At 46.0% G+C, this 18,419-nt stretch overlaps 1 protein-coding gene across 2 annotated transcripts in view; it reads left to right on the top strand.

Annotated features, from left to right (window-relative positions):
* The first annotated feature begins 329 nt into the window (after nucleotides 1-329).
* mcf2la (mcf.2 cell line derived transforming sequence-like a) overlaps nucleotides 330-18,419 on the top strand; it is a 673,365-nt gene continuing 655,275 nt past the window's right edge. For both annotated transcript variants that reach the window (XM_070894133.1, XM_070894134.1), the window contains exon 1: nucleotides 330-548. In XM_070894133.1, the coding sequence (XP_070750234.1) occupies nucleotides 476-548 (73 nt within the window). In that variant the 5' untranslated portion in view covers nucleotides 330-475. The remainder of the gene's footprint in view (nucleotides 549-18,419) is intronic.

Below are 18,419 nucleotides of genomic sequence, written 5' to 3'. Positions count from 1 at the left end.
ATACCTTGCTAAAAGGTGATGGCACTCGAATTCACAATTAGAAGACACGTTGGCTGTTATTCCCTTTGGGCAGAACAGTATCACCTGACAGGCTTCATTAAATCTCCCTACAAGGGGCCCTTAGGGAGGTTTTAAACTATCGACAAAAAGGCACACACTATCTTTTATTTGTTTATTTTATTACTTAAGATTATTCTTAAAGTCTTGAAATTGTGAGCACATTTAGCTTGTTTAATTGTAAATGCGGGCTGTTAACGGATCCCAGCGGACTCGCAGCGCAGTGTGTGTGAGATCCCACCGTATTCAGGCAGACCCTGAGAGATCCTACCCGGACGCTGCTCCGTGCTTTGTACAACATCCTCCTGAATATTGTAGAGGATGAGACATCGGCCTTGTTGCTGCCCGTGTGCAAGCTCAAAGATGGGATCGGCAGCCACAATCCTGGATAGGCTGTTTACCTTGTGATTTTGCCACAATGACCAGTAACCCGATTTCCTTGCTGTGTAAGAATATTACTGAAACGTGGCTGCAACTGAAGAAAACGACAGGTGTGTTTTGGAGTGGCAGCTTCTCTCTTTGTTACACAGAGATCGAATAACTGCTGGTGTTAAGTATCGCAGGAACGGATGGTGCTTTAAAGGCCAGTAATCACAGGTTTAACTATGTTTGGTGGAGGGACGGTTCTGTTCACTCATTAAAACTGGAGGCAAAATCCACTTAAAGTAAGTAATGACCTTATTAATCCTGTAAATCCCTGTCGGTGGGGCAGGACCCGTTTGTGCCCCTGACAGGGGTGGGGGTGGGGGCAGGGCCCCTTTGTGCCCCTGATAAGGGATGGGGGGGGGGGGGGTGGTTCCTGTCTGTGCCCCTAACAGTGGGGCAGGACCTGTCTGTGCCCCTGACAGTGAGGCAGGACCCTCCTGTGCCCCTGACCATGTAGCACCTGTTTCTCTGCTCATCGCTTCTGCCAATTTCCAAAGAGCACTAATGGTGCGACTAATCACTTCCATCTGTTTTTTTTTAAAAGGTACAAAATCATTTGGATATACAAACTAAAGTTCAAAGCTATTGTATTTATCTTAATTAAATATACAAATTGCATCAATTTTTCTAAAGTTCTAACTTTTATATCAAGTATAATGAGGAAAATAAAAGTATCACCTGGTGAGCTCAGGATGTGATGTGCTCTGGAGTTGGTGTATATATTAAAGGCTTCCACCACCATCTTCCAGCTGGTTCCTGGAAAATAAGGAAATTAATACCGACTTTGGACTACGTGACTTTTTTGTAGCCATGGTTGACAGATGGCATGACCTGTTAGAGTCTGAATACGGACAAATACATCAAATCTGGAGGGGACTGTCTGTCTTGTAACATGAAAGTAGCATCTGGGGCAGAGTGTTATTGAAAGTATTACCTGTGTTACAAGTTTTGGGTCTGGCTTAAATATAATCTCAGGTACAGCAGTGCTGATCACTCCCATAAATGGTTCAAGTGACTTATGTTCAGGAGCATGCCTGTACTACCCAACGTCGAATGATATGATGCATAGCCTGGGGGAGGACCTCACAATAGCATCCCCCTGGGATCTGAACTCAATGTCGTGTCTTTCGCACTTGCTCTGATGTGTGCTTCTGAAGGTGGACTGAAATACTTTAAGAAAGCAAGATCTGAATTTCTTCTCTCAGAGGGTCGTGAATCTTTGGAATTCTCTACCCCAGAGGACTGTGGAGGCTGGGTCATTGAATATATTTAAGGTAGATATAGACAGATTTCCGAATGATAAGGGAGTTGAAGGTTATGAGGAGCGTGCAGGGAAGTGGAGTTGAGGCCAAGATCAGATCAACCATGATCTTCTTGAATGGCGGAGCAGGCTCAAGCGGCCAAATGGCCTACTCCTGCTCCTATTTATGAATAGTTAAGTTGCCTTGTTTTAGAGACAGCAAGTGAACTTACAGGGCAACTGATAACATTTTATCTTGCCTTGATTCAACTAACTACAGAACCCTCAACAGCAAGATTAAGAATAAAAATATGCCACTCTCACTATTAGCAGGTGAGTGTAACATTTTCCTGGTTGGCTTCTGATCCTGACCAGCCCTGGGCTTGAGATTGGCACGTTTCCCCTTGCTCGGCCAGGCTTGCTTCCCAGACCCAGCTGGGTAACTGTTTCTTTATTCTTTTTTCTGGCTTCCTCGCCAGTGGGAGGGCTGTTCCTCTGACTTCTTCTACATTCAGATATTTTCAAATACATTTTTCAAGTTACGAAGTATAGAAATGATCCTTAAAAATATAGTCTTAATGATTCACCAGTAAGCCTGTCAGTAAAACCTGCTACCTGTTACCCACTAAGGTACTTGAGCACAAAAAAAAATCTAGGCTGACACTCCAGTGCAACACTGAGGGTATGTTGCAATGTCGGAGGTGCCGTCTTTCGGCTGTGACGTTAAACCGAGGCCCCGCCTGCCCTCTCAAGTGTACGTAAAAGTTCCCATGGCACTATTTCGACGAAGAGCAGGGGAGTTATCCCCGGTGTCCTGGCCAATATTTATCCCTCAATCAACATACAAAAAAAATAGATTACAGGTTTTACTTATCCGGGCTCCCTTATCCGGCATCATTCCCAGCCACCAGGTGGCGGATGCGCAGAACGCGGCCAACCTCTACCCCAACTTTGGGGCCCACCAACACTCAGCCCGTCGACACTTCGGACCCGTCCGGGACACCGACTTCCTCCACCCCCTCCCCGACCTCGGACTGGCCTCCCTTTATCCAGCAAAATCCCTTATCCGGCACAGGCCAGATCCTGAGGGTGCCGGATAAGGGAGGTTCAACCTGTATCTGGTTATTATTGAATTTGAAGGTTTGCAAAGATAATTATTTGGGATTATTTTAAGGTGATTGGCAGAAGAACCAAAGGCAACATGAGGAAAACTTTTTTATGCAGTGAGTGGTTAGGATCTGGAATGCGCTGCCTGAAAGGATGGTGGAGGCAGATTCAATCGTGGCTTTCAAAAGGGAATTGGATATGTACCTGAAGGAAAAAAATTGCAAGGCTCTGGAGGAAAGGGCTGAGCAGTGGGACTAGTTGAAGTGCTCTTGCAGAGAGCCGGCACAGGCTCAACGGGCCGAATGGCCCCCTATTGTGCTGTGATTCTATGATTATCACATTGCTGTTTGAGGGAGCTTGCTTGTGCGCAAATTGGTTGCCGCATTTCCCACATTACAACAGTGACTACATTCCAAAAGCACTTTGGCTGTAAAGAGCTTTGAGATGTCCGGTGGTGGTGAAAGGTGCTCTATAAATCCAAGGGCTCAATTTTCCGCGCCATTTTTTTTGGCATGCACCATTTTTTGGGGAGTAAATTCAAACCTCCAAGTTTCCCCAAAGTTTCTGCGCTAGTATAATTCACTTAGGTAGGATTTTTTTAGGCTACGATTTTTTTTTTACCTCGTTGGGGGTGTAACCTGTCACCCACGCCAATTCTGGCCATTTAAGCAAGTTTGGCCAGTTCTAATTTACTCCAATTTTTCTTAGGACGGCGCATGTGACCACTCTGGGAAAACCTTCTGGGCAGTTAATAAAATCAGCGCAGCAGATGCAGTTTCACGGTCCAGACAGCAGCGGGAGAGAGGGAGGAGGGAGTGGGGTAGGAGAGAGAGAGAAGGAGAGGGGGAGAGAGATAGAGAGAGAGAGAGGGGGTGGAGGGGGGTGGGAAGAAAGAAGGAGAGGGGTGGGGGGGAGAGAGAGAGAGAAAGGGTTGAGGGGGGCGGGTGAGAGAGAGAAGTGGGAGGGAGAGAGAGAGAGAGCGGGGGGGGGGGGGGGGGCTGGGAGAGAAGGCCTTTCAGCCAGGGTTAGGAGCGGCACCTGGCACTGGGTGGGATGGGGGGATAGACTTTTGGCATAAACACTGATATGCTGCTGCAAGGTGCTTGTGCAGGTTGCTGTGAGCTGGCCAGAATGTGTTGTATGTTTCACTTTCCAGCCTCAGCCCGCAGTGTGTCCCTCATTACCCTGGCAACCCGATCTTTTTGGCGTAGATCTTCGGCTCCACCCACAAAGCTAAAGGACAGGCTAGGCGGTGCCAAAATCAACAATTTAAATGGGGAAAGTTGGATGATTTTTTTTAGCGTAGTTGGGGCTCCAAAAAAATGGGTGTAACTCTTCAAGTACGCCAAAAAACAGCATTGGGGAAAATTGAGCCCCAAGTCTTTCTTCTCTTTCCTCCTCGCCCCCCCGGAAAGTGCACTTAAATAAAGCATTTGCTTTTCAAAATTAATGTGGGCCATCCTGGCTCAGTGGGTCTGGGATAAGACAATCTACCCTCATTGTATCAGTTTATAACCTTTCACAAACTGCCTTGTTTGGCTTTATTCCACATTTTCATTGCCTGCCATCTGTGTTTTATTAAATACCTGTTTGTTCCGAAACATAGCACTTAAACATAACTCATTCGCAAATCCTTTTGTGAAGGAAACAAATTCAAAAATCCATGACCGCCTGAGACAATTAAAAATAGTTAACTGGAACAGTATTTGACAATATTACCAGGAAGAGTCAGGTCTAATTATGAATGTACAAACGTGCATATGAAAAGGAGAAACGAATAAAGACCAGCTGGTCCGTTGAGCCTGGCATAGTGTCACGTCTGCACCTGATCATACTTGCAGAATGGGCGTGTAAATGGCAAATTAGTTTCTATCCAGATAAGTGTGAGGTGGTGCATTTTGATAGGATGAGTAAGGAGGCCACCTATTCCTTGGAAAACAAGGAGTCTAAATGGGGTGGATATGCAAAGGAATCTAGGTACAGATTCACAAATCATTAAAGGTAGCAACACAGGTTAACAAAGCCATAAAAAGGGCAAGCAAAGCACTGGGGTTCATTTCTACAACAACAGTAACTTATATTTATATAGCACCTTTAACGTAGTAAAAAGTCCCAAGGTGCTTCACAGGAGTCTTATAAGACAAAACAAATACATTTGACACCAAGCCACATAAGAATAAATTATGGCAGATGACCAAAAGCTTGGTCAAAGAGGTAGGTTTTAAGGAGCATCTTAAAGGAAGAGAGAGAGGAGTCCAGGCAACTGAGGCACGATCATTAATGGTTGAGCAGTTACAATCAGGGATGTTCAAGAGGGCAGAATTTGAGGAGCGCAGACATATTGTGGGGGGTGGGGATGGTTGTGAGGCTGAAGGAGATTAAAGAAATAGGGAGGGGAGAGGCTATGGAGAGATTTGTAAACAAGGATCGGAATTTTGAAATCAAGGCATTGCTTAATCGGGAGCCAATGTAGGTCAGCGAGCACAGGTGTGATGGATGAACGGGACTTGTGCATGTTAGGATACGGGCTGCCGAGCTTTGGATAACCTCAGGTTTACGTAGGGTAGAATGTGGGAGGCCAGCTAGGGGTGTGTTGGAGTAGTCAAGTCTAGAGGTAACAAAGACATGGATGAGGGTTTCAGCAGCAGAAGAGCTGAGGCAGGGGTGGAGACAGACAATTTTACAGAGGTGGAAATAGGCGGTTTTAGTTATAGAAACATAGAAAATGGGTGCAGGAGCAGGCCATTTGGCCCTTCGAACCTGCACCACCATTCAATATGATCATGGCTGATCATGCAACTTCAGTACCCCACTCCTGTCTTCTCTCCATACCCCTTGATCCCTTTAGCCATAAGGGCCACATCTAACTCCCTTTTGAATATATCCAACAAACTGGACTCAACAACTTTCTGTGGCAGGGAATTCCACAAGTTCACAATTCTCTGGGTGAAAAAGTTTCTCCTCATCTCAGTCCTAGATGGCTTACCCCTTATCCTTAGATTGTGACCCCTGGTCCTGGACTTCCCCAACATCGGGAACATTCTTCCTGCATCTAACCTGTCCAATCCCGTCAGAATTTTATATGCTTCTATGAGATCCCCTCTCAATCTTTAAATTCCAGTGAATATAAGCCTAGTTGACCAATCTTTCTTCATATGTCAATCCTGCCATCCCGGGAATCAGTCTGGTACCTTCGCTGCACTCCCTCAATAGCAAGAATGTCCTTCCTCAGATTAGGAAACCAAAATTGCACACAATACTCAAGGTGTGGTCTCACCAAGGCCCTGTACAACTGCAACAAGACCTCCCTGCTCCTATGCTCAAATCCTCTCGCTATGAAGGCCAACATACCATTTGCTTTCTTTACTGCCTGCTGTACCTGCATGCTTTCAATGACTGATGTACCATGACACCCAGGTCTCGTTGCACCTCCCCGTTTACTAATCTGTCATCATTCAGATAATAATATGCCTTCCTGTTTTTGTCACCAAAGTGGATAACCTCACACTTATTCATATTATACTGCATCTGCCATACATTTGCCCACTCACCTAACCTGCCCAAGTCACCCTGCAGCCTCTTAACATCCTTCTCACAGCCCACACTGCCACCCAGCTTAGTGTCATCTGCAAACTTGGAGATATTACATTCAATTCCTTCGTCTAAATTATTGATGTATATTGTAAATAGCTGGGGTCCCAGCACTGAACCCTGCGGTACGGAAAATAACCCGTATATTCCCACTCTTGGCTTCCAGTCTGCAACCAGTTCTCTATCCATGATAATACATTACCCCAATCCCATGTCCCTTAATTTTACACACTAATCTCTTGTCAAAAGCCTTTTTTTAAATCCAAATACACCATACACACTGGTTCTCCCTTATCCACTCTACTAGTTACATCCTCAAAAAATTCTAGAAGATTTGTCAAGCATGATTTCCCTTTCATAAATCCATGCTGACTTGGACAGATCTTGTCACTGCTTTCCAAATGTGCTGCTATTACATCCTTAATAATTGATTCCAGCATTTTCTCCACTACCGATGGCAGGCTAACCGGTCTATAATTCCCTGTTTTCTCTCTCCCTCCTTTTTTAAAAAGTGGTGTTACATTAGCTACCCTCCAGTCCATAGGAACTGATCCAGAATCCATGGAATGTTGGAAAATGACCACCAATGTATCTACTATTTCTAGGGTCATTTTCCTTAAGTACTCTGGGATGCAGACTATCAGGCCCTGGGTATTTATCGGCCTTCAATCCCATCAATTTCCCTAACACCATTTTCTGACTAATAAGGATTCCCCTCAGTTTCCTCAGTTCCTTCTTCTCGCTAGACCCTCGGTCCCCGAGTATTTTCAGGAGGTTATTCGTGTCTTCCTAAGTGAATACTGAACCAAAGTATTTGTTCAATTGGTCTGCCATTTCCTTGTTCCCCATTATGAATTCACCTGATTCTGACTGCAGGGGACCTACATTAGCCTTCACTAATCTTTTTCTCTTCACATGTCTATAGAAGCTTTTGCAGTTAGTTTTTATGTTCCCTGCAAGCTTACTCTCATACTCTATTTTCCCCCTCCTAATTAAACTCTTCGTCCTCCTCTGCTGAATTCTAAATTTCTCCCAATCCTCAGTTTTGATGCTTTTTCTGGCCAATTTACATGCCTCTTCTTTGGATTTAACACTATCCCTAATTTCCCTTGTTAGCCACGGTTGAGCCAGCTTTCCCGTTTTATTTTTACTCCAGACAGGGATGTACAATTGTTGAAGTTCATCCATGTGATCTTTAAATGTCTGCCATTGCCTATCAACCGTCAACCCTTTAAGCATCATTCGCCAGTCTATCCTAGCCAATTCACGTCTCATACCATCAAAGTTACCTTTCATTAAGTTCAGGACCCTAGTCTCTGAATTAACTGTGTCACTCTCCATCTTAATGAAGAATTCTACCATATTATGGTCACTCTTCCCCAAGGGGCCTCGCACGACAAGATTGCTAATTAATGCTCTCTCATTGCACAAGACCCAATCTAGGATGGCCTGCTCTCCAGTTGGTTCCTCGACATATTGGTCGAGAAAACCATCCTTTATACACTCCAGGAACTTCTCCTCCACAATATTGCTACCAGTTTGATTAGCCCAAACAATATGTAGATTAAAGTCACCCATGATAACTGCTGTACCTTTATTGCACACATCCCTAATTTCCTGTTTGATACCATCCCCAACCTCTACTACTGTTTGGTGGTCTGTACACAAGTCCCACTCACATTTTCTGCCCTTTGGTGTTTCGCAGCTCTACCCATATAGATTCCACATCATCCAAGCTAATGTCCTTCCTTACTATTGCGTTAATCTCCTCTTTAACCAGTAACGCTACCTCACCTCCCTTTTCTTTCTGTCTATTCTTCCTGAATATTGAATACCCCTGGATCTTGAGTTCCCAGCTTTGGTCTCCGTAGTCCCAATTACATCATATCCATTAACAGCTATCTACACGGTTAATTCATCCACCTTATTACGAATGCATTGAGACTCAGAGCCTTCAGGCTTGTTTTTTTAACACTCTTTGTCCTTTTTGAATTATGTTGTAATGTGGCCCATTTTGATTTTTAACCTTGATTTCTCTGCCCTCCATTCTTGCTTTTCTCCTTCCTACCTTTTGTTTCTGCCCCATTTTTACTTCCCTCTGCCTCCCTGCATCCCCCTGCCATATTAGTTTAAACCCTTCCCAACAGCACTAGCAAACACTCCACCTAGGACATCGGTTCCGGTCCTGTCCAGCTGCAGACTGTCCGGTTTGTACTGGTCCCACCTCTCCCAGAACCGGTTCCAGTGTCCCAGGAATTTGAATCCCTCCCCCTTGCACCATTCCTCAAGCCACGTATTCATCTGAACTATCCTGCTATTCCTACTCTGACTAGCACGTGGCACTGCTAGCAATCCTGAGATTATTACCTTTGAGGTCCTACTTTTTTAAGTTAACTCCTAGCTCCCTAAATTCAGCTTGTAGTACCTCATCCCGTTTTTTACCTATATCGTTGGTATCTATATGCACCACGACAGCTGGCTGTTTGTCCTCCCCCTCCAGAATGCTCTGCAGCCGCTCCGAGACATCCTTGACCCTTGCACCAGGGAGGCAACATACCATCCTGGAATCTCGTTTGCGGCCGCAGAAACGCCTATCTATTCCCCTTACAATAGATTCCCCTGTCACTATAGCTCTACCACTCTTTTTCCTGCCCTCCTGTGCAGCAGAGTCACCCCTGGTGCCATGAACTTGGCTGCTGCTGCTTTCCTCAGATGAGCCGCCTTCCTCTGATGAGCCACCTCCCTCAACAGTATCCAAAACGGTATATCTGTTTTGGAGGGAGGTGATTGCAGGGGACCCCTGCACTACCTTCCTTCCCCTGCTCCTCCTGATGGTCACCCATTCCCTATCTGCCTGTGTAACCTTTACCTGCAGTGTGACCAACTCATTAAATGTGCTATCCACGACATCCTCAGCATCGTGGATGCTCCAGAGTGAATCCATGCACAGCTCCAGTGCCGCAATGCAGTCTGACAGGAGCTGCAGCTGGACACAATTCCCGCACACATATGCTGGGGATATGTGACTGGAAGCTCGTTTCAGGGTCACATATGCTGTGAACAGTCTGGTTCAGCCTCAGACAGATGTTAGGGAGAGGGCTGGAGTCAGTGACTAGGGAATGGTGTTTGTGGCGGGGACCAAAGACAATGGCTTTGGTATTCCTAATATTTAAATAGAGAAAATTCTGCTCATCCAGTACTGGATGTCGGAAAGCAAGCTGACAATTTAGATACCATGGTGGGGTCGAGAGAAGTGGTGGTGAGGTAGAGCTGTGTGTTGTCAGCGTACATGTGGAAACTGACGCCGTGTTTTCGGATGATGTCGTCAAGGGGCAGCTTATAGATGAGATATAGGAGAAGGCCAAGGATAAATCCTTGGGGGACACCAGAGATAACGATGCGAGATTGGGAAGAGAAGCTATTGCAGGTGACTTTCTGGCTACAATTAGATAGATAAGAATGGAACCAGGCAAGTGCAGTCCCACCCAACTGGACAGTGGTGGAGAGGCATTGGAGGAGAATGGAGTGATGAACTGTGTCAAAGGCTGCAGACAGGTCCAGAAGGACGAGGAGGGATAGTTTACCTTTGTCACAGTCACAAAGCATGCCATTTGTCACTTTGATGAGAGCTGTTTCAGTACTGTAGCAAGGGCGGAAACCAGATTGAAGGGATTCAAACATAGAGTTCCTTGGGGAATAGAATTAAAAATCAGAGCAGTTGTTAAACTTGTGTGGAACCTTTGTTAGACAATACTTAGGCCCTGAAATTCACGGTCCCGGGAAGGACCGTTACTGCCCGTTTGCGGCAGCCATTCGTCAAAATCGAATGGCCGTCGCTTTGGGCTCAGCTGGCCGCCCCGACGTAAATTCAGCCCAAGAGGTCTTGCAGCGGTGTGGGCCGTCGCCGACTTTCGAGGCGGTGTGGGGCTTGTGGCAGTAGTGATGCACTAAAAGTGCGCACAGTTGCCGCTCCGGCCCCAGACCCATTTTCAGCGTGAAGAAGCCAGCCCTTCAGCTAACGGTGTCCCCGCCAGACTTTAGGGCTGGTGCAGAGTGGTAGAGATCTCGGAGCCGTGGGAGTGGAGAGAGACAAGAAGGTAAGATCCAAATCTGAGAATGGGTCAAAAGCTCCCCAGAGTCCTCGAAGTAATAGCAGCTGAGTCGATCTCACAGAGGAGTCCGGTAAGAGATCACCTGGGGGAAATCAGCGAGCTCTGGATGGGGCGAGATCCCGGAGCCAGCTTTGTATTGCTCAGCAACTAGTCCAGGAGCCTCTTCAGTGGACCGAAGGAGTTCAGCACAGAATCCGCACTCAAGGGGAGGGAGAGAGGGTGGGGAAGGTGAGAGAGGGAGAGAAAGAGAGTGAGGAAGAGAGAAAGAGAGATGAGAGAGAGAGGGTGAGGGAGAGGGAAAGAGAAATGTTACACTCATAATAATTGGTCAGACTGAGTACTGTGTGTAATGAGCAAGTGTGACCTTAGCTCCTTTATTAAGATTCCAGAGTGCAGGTACCTCGTGAGTGGCCTGCTTATATACTGTGCTCCCAAGGTAGGCCCTCTGGTGGACAGGTGTGATGCAGATTACAAGGGGTTAAATACATAACAAGAAAGAGAGAGGGTTAAGGAGAGGGTGAGAGAGAGAGGAGGGAGGGAGAGAGCAGGAAGATGGAAAGAGAGAAGGTGTGAGAGGGAACGGGAGGGGGAAGTGAGTAAAAGAGAAAGGGGAAAGAGATAGGTGAGGAAAGGGAATGAGAAACAGAAAGAGAAAATTTGATTGGGAGAAAGAGAAATAGGAATAGAGAAAGAGTAAAAGGGGAAAAAAACAAAAGAGAGAAATAGAGATCCCAAGATTCACAGAGAGAAAACTGAAATCTCAATCAAGGGGCTCAATTTGGAAACGTCGCCCCAGCTCAGCATTCCGAACGGTAACAAATGGGAATCTGTTCCACCTCTGCCGCCTCCAGGCTACATCCAAGGTCATCCCATCCTCTGTTATCGAACTGTGGTACGCAGACGACGCTTGCGCCTGCGCACACTCAGAGGCTGAACTCCAAGCCATCATCAACACCTTCACTGAGGCGTATGAAAGCATGGGCCTTACGCTAAACATCCGTAAGACAAAGGTTCTCTACCAACCTGACCCTGCCACACAGCATTGCCCCCCCAGTTATCAAAATCTACGGTGAGGCCTTGGACAACGTGGACCATTTTCCATACCTCGGGAGCCTACCATCAGCAAGGGCAGACATCGATGACGAGGTCCAACACTGCCTCCAGTGCGTCAGTGCAGCCTTCGGTCGCCTGAGGAAGAGAGTGTTTGAAGACCAAGTGTCTGGCACCAAGCTTATGCTCTATAGGGCAGTAGTGATACCCGCCCTCCTATATGGCTCAGAGACGTGGACCATATTCAGCAGACACCTCAAAGCGCTGGAGAAGTACCACCAATGCTTCCTCCACAAGATCCTGCAAATCCATTGGGAGGACAGATGCACCAATGTCCGTGTTTTTGCCCAGGCTGACATCTCTGGCATCGAAGCACTGACTACGCTCGATCAGCTCCGCTGGGTGGGCCACATCATCCGCATGCCTGACAAGAGTCTCCCAAAGCAATTGCTCTTCTCGGAGCCTCGACACGGCAAGCGAGCCCCAGGTGGGCGGAGAAAATGCTTCAAGGACACCCTACAACCTCCTTGATAAAATGTAACATCCCCAACGGCACCTGGGAATCCCTGGCCCAAGACCGCCCAAAGTGGAGGAAGAGCTTCCGGGAGGGCGCTGAGCACCTCGAGTCTCGTCGCCGAGGGCATGCAGAAAACAAGCGCAGACAGCGGAAGGAGCGTGCAGCAAACCAGACTCCTCACCCACCCTTTCTCTCAACCACTGTCTGCCCCACCTGTAAAATAGGTCCCGCATTGGACTCTTCAGTCACCTGAGAACTCACTTTTAGAGTGGAAGCAAATCATCCTCGACTCCGCGGGACTGCCTATGATGATGATGATGATGCTCACCTCACATTATACAGCAGCCCAAATATAGGTGCGAAAAATAAAGATTTAATACATAATCAATATAGCTACAAACAATTACCAGAACAATAAAGTGCAGAAAAATAACAAATAAACGTCATTTACCACCCTTGTGCATTTCCTTATAACCCCTTTTACTCGTGCCTAACCTGCGACTTCGCCTCAGTGTCTCCCCTGTGGCTGACTCATGGGTCTGGGAAAGCTGCTGTCTTCCCTTTGTGGAAGCTGCAGATGTCCTTCTAAGACACCCTCGACCAGCTTTGGGCCTGGAAGGGCCGGCTGGAGATTGGTCAACACCCTCCTGGGACAGTTCAGTCTGGCTTGGCTCGGGCGAGGTCATGCGTGGAGGCATTGGCAGAGTGACAGGTCTGGGGCCAGGAATGCTGCGAGCTGGAGGGAGCGCATCATCCGTATCCTGGCCCGAGGAGCCTGAGTAAATCACCAGGGGTGGCACAATACCATCACCAGCAATCTGAGGGAGCTCAGGTCGGTGATGTGGTGCCACACCGGAAGGCCTCCCGTGGCCCGTGGTGGACCCAGCCGCAAAAGCAATACTGAGGACTCGGGAGGCATCCAGCTGAGGCTGCATGTGAGCAGCCACAGTCTGAAAGTCACCAGATATGACAACACTTAGACGATCCGTCGACTCTTGCAAAGCCGCGGCCATAATCTCCAAAGCAGCACCGATACGTTTGTTCTCTCGCGCCTGTGCTGCAATAGCAGCTGCCACATCACCCTAAGGGTGAATTTCCCGTAGGAATAACGCTCCAATCAAGATGGCAAATTTCACCTTTGCAGAGCTAATAAGACTGGAACACTTTTTTTTGGTCAAAAAGCTGAATTTGAATCCAATGGCCGTTGCAAACTTTGAGGTGCTAATCGGGGGAAAAGAGACCTTAACACCACCAGCTTTCTGGCTGCACTGAATTTCGGCCCCTTAGAGTACTGTGCATAGCTCTGTTCTCCATATTACAAAAAGGATATAGAGGCACTGGAGAAGGTGCAAAAAAGATTTATAAGGATGACCTTATATTTGAGAGGGTAAAACTATCAGGAAAGACTGAACAGGCTGTGGCTCTTTTGTCTAGAAAAGAAAAGACTGAGGGGGTGACATGATAGAGATCTTTAAAGTTATGAAGTGGTTTAACAGGGCGGACACAGAGAAGATGTTTCCACTTGTGAGGGAGTTCAAAATTAGGGGCTATCAATATAAGATAGTCACCAATTATCCAATAGGGAATTCAGGGGAAACTTCTTTTCTCAGAGAGTGATGAGAATGTGAAACTTGACTACCACATGGAGTGGTTGGGGCGAATAGCTTTGATACATTTAAAAGGAAGTTGGGTAAGTACATGAGGGAGAAATGAATGTAAGGATATATTGATAGGGTCAGATGAAGTAAGTTGGAAGGAGGCTCGTGTAGACCATAGACCATTTAGGCTGAATAGCCCTTTTCTGTAATGTTAATTCTATCATTTCTGCTCCTACACACAGCCATGCAATCTCCCGGGAGAGGCAAAAACACAGAGGAAAAACCCAAAGCTAATTCCAGAAAAAATTCTGGGAAATTCCTCTCTGACCACTCTCCCTCCCCTATCAAATCCTTTAATTATCTTAAACTCCTCAATGATATCATCCCTTAATTATCTTTACCCAAGGGAATCCAAGTCTTGTCTATGTAACCTGTCCTCATAATTTAACCCTTTTAGCCCTGGTATCAGTCCGGTAAATCTGCACTGCAGCCCCTCAAAGGCCAATATTATCCTTCCGGGGGTGTGGTATGCACAACTAACTGCAGAACTCCAGATGTGGTCTATCCAGAACCTTTTATAACTGTAGCACAACTTCCACCTCTTTGTATTCCAACCCCCTTGAGATGAAGGCTAACATTTCAATAGGGTTTTCAATTATTTTTTGTACCTGCCACTAGCTTTTAGAGATTTCTGTACATGGTCCCCTCAATCTCTCTGCTCCTCCACAGTTCTTAGCTTCTCACCATTTGGAAAATACTTTGCTCTATCTTTCTTAGGTCCACAGTGGATGACCTTGCACCTCCCCACGATTGCACAGATACCTTGCAAAAGAAATACCTCCTAACACCTACTCTAATTCTATAACTCTCTAACCTATCTTGCTTGAGAAACCAATCGACTTGGAGTCTAATCCTTTCATTATAGACCTCAATCAAATTTCCTCATTGTCCACTTTTCTAAAATAGAAAGCCTCTGCACTTAGTCTATCCTAGTAACTGAATGCTCACTCTTAAATTGGCATTCAATCTCATGGCCCTCCTCTGAAACTTTTTCAAATCCTCTATCACCCACCATGTGAGGGGACTAAAACTGAACACAGCACTCTAGATGTGACCTGAACAAGGTCTTGTACACAGACGGAAGTAGTAACTAAGACTCTTGGATATAATTGAAAGTACCTCACACAGTCGGGTATAACTGAAAGTAGTACCTAGGACAGTCGGGTATAACAGAAGTAATCATAGAATTGTTTAATACAGAAGGAGGCCATTCAGCCCATCGAGTTCTGTGCCATCTCATTTGAAGAGCAATCCAGTTAATTCCACTCCCCCATTCTTTCCCCGTATCCCTGCAATTCCTTCTCCTTCAAGTATTTATCCAATTCCCTTTTGAAAGCTGCTAATGAATCTGTTTCCAACAGGCAGTACATTCCAAATCCTAACACCTCGTTGCGTAAAAAGGTTTTTCCTCATGCCACCTCTTGTTCTTTTGCCAAACACCTTAAATCTGTGCCCTCTCATTATTGACCCTTCAGCCGTTGGAAACTGAATAAGGGAATAAAGGGCAGGAAAGTGGAGCTGATTCCATGATCAGATCAGCCATGATCTTATTAAATGGCAGTCGAGTATAACGGAAAGTCTTACCTGGGACAGTCAGGTATAACAGAGAAAGTATTACCTGGGACAGTCGGGTATAATGGAAAGCCTTACTTGGGACAGTCGGGTATAACAGAGAAAGTATTATCTGGGACAGTCGGGTATAACAGAGAAAGTATTACCTGGGACAGTCGGGTATAATGGAAAGCCTTACCTGGGACAGTCGGGTATAACAGAGAAAGTCTTATCTGGGACATTCGGTTATAACAGAGAAAGTATTACCTGGGACAGTCGGGTATAATGGAAAGTCTTACCTGGGACAGTCGGGTATAACAGAGAAAGTCTTACCTGGGACAGTCGGGTATAACAGAGAAAGTATTACCTGGGACAGTCGGGTATAACAGAGAAAGTATTACCTGGGACAGTCGGGTATAATGGAAAGTCTTACCTGGGACAGTCGGGTATAACAGAGAAAGTCTTACCTGGGACAGTCGGGTATAACAGAGAAAGTATTACCTGGGACAGTCGGGTATAACAGAGAAAGTATTACCTGGGACAGTCGGGTATAACAGAGAAAGTATTACCTGGGACAGTCGGGTATAACAGAGAAAGTATTACCTGGGACAGTCGGGTATAATGGAAAGCCTTACCTGGGACAGTCGGGTATAACAGAGAAAGTCTTATCTGGGACAGTCGGGTATAACAGAGAAAGTATTACCTGGGACAGTCGGGTATAACAGAGAAAGTATTATCTGGGGTAGTTGGGTATAACAGAGAAAGTATTACCTGGGACAGTCGGGTATAACGGAAAGTCTTATCTGTGACAGTCGGGTGTAACAGAGAAAGTATTATCTGGGACAGTCGGGTATAACAGAGAAAGTATTACCTGGGACAGTCGGGTATAACAGAAAGTCTTATCTGTGACAGTCGGGTGTAACAGAGAAAGTCTTATCTGTGACAGTCGGATGTAACAGAGAAAGTATTATCTGGGACAGTCGGGTATAACGGAAAGTATTACCTGGGACAGTCGGGTATAACAGAAAATTGTGCAAGAAACAGTGACAATTAAGTGGTACCTGGTACACACTGATATAATTGTAAATAATATCTAATATTATCATAAGTAATTGATTGCAGTTTTCCATTAATGGTTTGTCATAGTAGCAAGTAGTACCTGGATATAATTGAAAATAGAATCTGGGTGTCAGGTATAACTGACAGTTATATATGTGGGAATGGGTTATCAGTGAATTGGGCATAATTGAAACAATACTTAAGTTGAAGAGGTCCTGCGGATAGTCACATATAATGGAACATTAGACTTGGGACAATGAGATATAATTGTCAGAAGGAAATGATAATGCTACCTGGGACGGTCAGCTACAAATGGCAGGAGTACCCAGGACAGTCAGATATCATTTCAAAAGTACTTCGGATAGTCAATTATAATTGCAAGCAGTAGCTGGGACAGTCAGCCTTGCCTCGGAGTCAGAAGATTGTGGGTTCAAGCCCCACTCCAGAGACTTGAGCACAAAATCTAGGTTGACACCAGTGTTGTACTGCGAGAGACCATCAGCGGCAGGTCGGGGCCATAAAAGGGACGGCGGCCATGGGCAGCATGGCGGCATACCACGGCAAGGTACAGCGCGAGCTGGTGTAGGAGGGCGACGGCAACGAAGAGGAACGTCATCAAGTTCCAGGTCGGTGATTGGAGTGCGGGCAGGTACAGCAGGAGCGGCAAAGGAGTGGCGAGAGATTGTAGAGGGACGTGATCGGGGCCCAGGAGAGGCGTGAGTTTGGGGCCAGAAGAGGCATGGGCCCAGGGGCAGCACGGGCCAGCCCACACTGCGATATGTGTGTGCACTAGGCCCGTGCAGCAGAGCAGGTTTCCAGTCATCTTGGTTAATCCTTGCCACTGGACCCAAGACCAAGCTCTGTCAAGCCCGTGTGGTGGCTGGTGTGCAACGGCCACCCCACGTAAAAAAATTCCACGCACAGGCATGTTCCACCCTTCACTATGCAGTTCAGGACCTGGAATATTGGGTCCTTCATGGAAACACCTGTGAACTCATCCTTTTTTGGCGTGGAAGCAAGTCATCCTCGATACGAGGTACTGCCTCTGATGATGATGATGATAACTGAGGGAGTATTGCACCGTTGGAGGTGCTGTCTTTGAGATGAGATGTTAAACCAAGGCCTTGTCTGACCTCTCAGAGACATAAAAGAACCTATCACTTTGTTTGAAGAGGAGGAGGGGAGTTCTCCTGGTGCCCTGGCTAACATATAACTCTTAACCAACGCACCAAAAACAGATGGACTCGTTATTCATCCCATTGCTGTTCATGGAACCTTGCTTATAAAACAACATTGACTGCACTTTAAAAGTGTTTAGTTGGCTGTGAAGTGCTGTAGGACTTCTGGAGGAAGTTTACTCATTCTTTAATTAAAGGTTGTACTTGGGACACATGGATGTAATTGAAAGCATTGGCTGGGAGAGTGAGCTAACAGATAGAATTTGAAGTACTACCTAGGGTAGATAGTTATATTAATGTAGTAATAACTGGGATAGACAACTGTGATTAAATGTAGCATCTGAAGAAGTCACCTATAATTGAACATAGTTGCCGGTACAGTGAGCTATAACAGTAGTACGAGGAACAGGCAGATTTAATTAAATTACGAGCTGGGATAGTCAATTATGATTAAAAGCAGTGCCTGAGAAAGCCTTTTTTAACTGAAAGTATTACCTTGGAGAGTTAATTATACTCAAAAGTAATACTGGGGGCATTCAGTTATAATTGAAAAGAGTATATGGGAAAGTGTGCTATAATTCAAAGTGGCAATTGGTACAGTCAGCTATAGCCAGAAGCACTACACAAGACAATTTGTTGTCGTTGAAAGTAGTAACTGGGACAGTCCGTTATAATTGAACGTAGTACAGTATTTGTTACTGTCAGGTATAATTGAAATTTACAGTATTTAGATGGGATAATTCTTTTGAATTTAGCATCTCTCCCATATACGGACACTATGGCCTAGAAATTCCCTCCCTTACCACTGACTGTTAGCGCCATATCTGGCGTGGGACAGGGCGGCTGCCATTTTGGTGAAGTCCATAGCGCTGC

The sequence above is a fragment of the Pristiophorus japonicus genome, chromosome 11, assembly GCF_044704955.1.
Source record: "Pristiophorus japonicus isolate sPriJap1 chromosome 11, sPriJap1.hap1, whole genome shotgun sequence".
NCBI classification, from domain to species: Eukaryota; Metazoa; Chordata; class Chondrichthyes; family Pristiophoridae; genus Pristiophorus; species Pristiophorus japonicus.
Note: the sequence above shows the minus strand (reverse complement) of the source record. Positions and strands in the feature narration are given on the sequence as shown.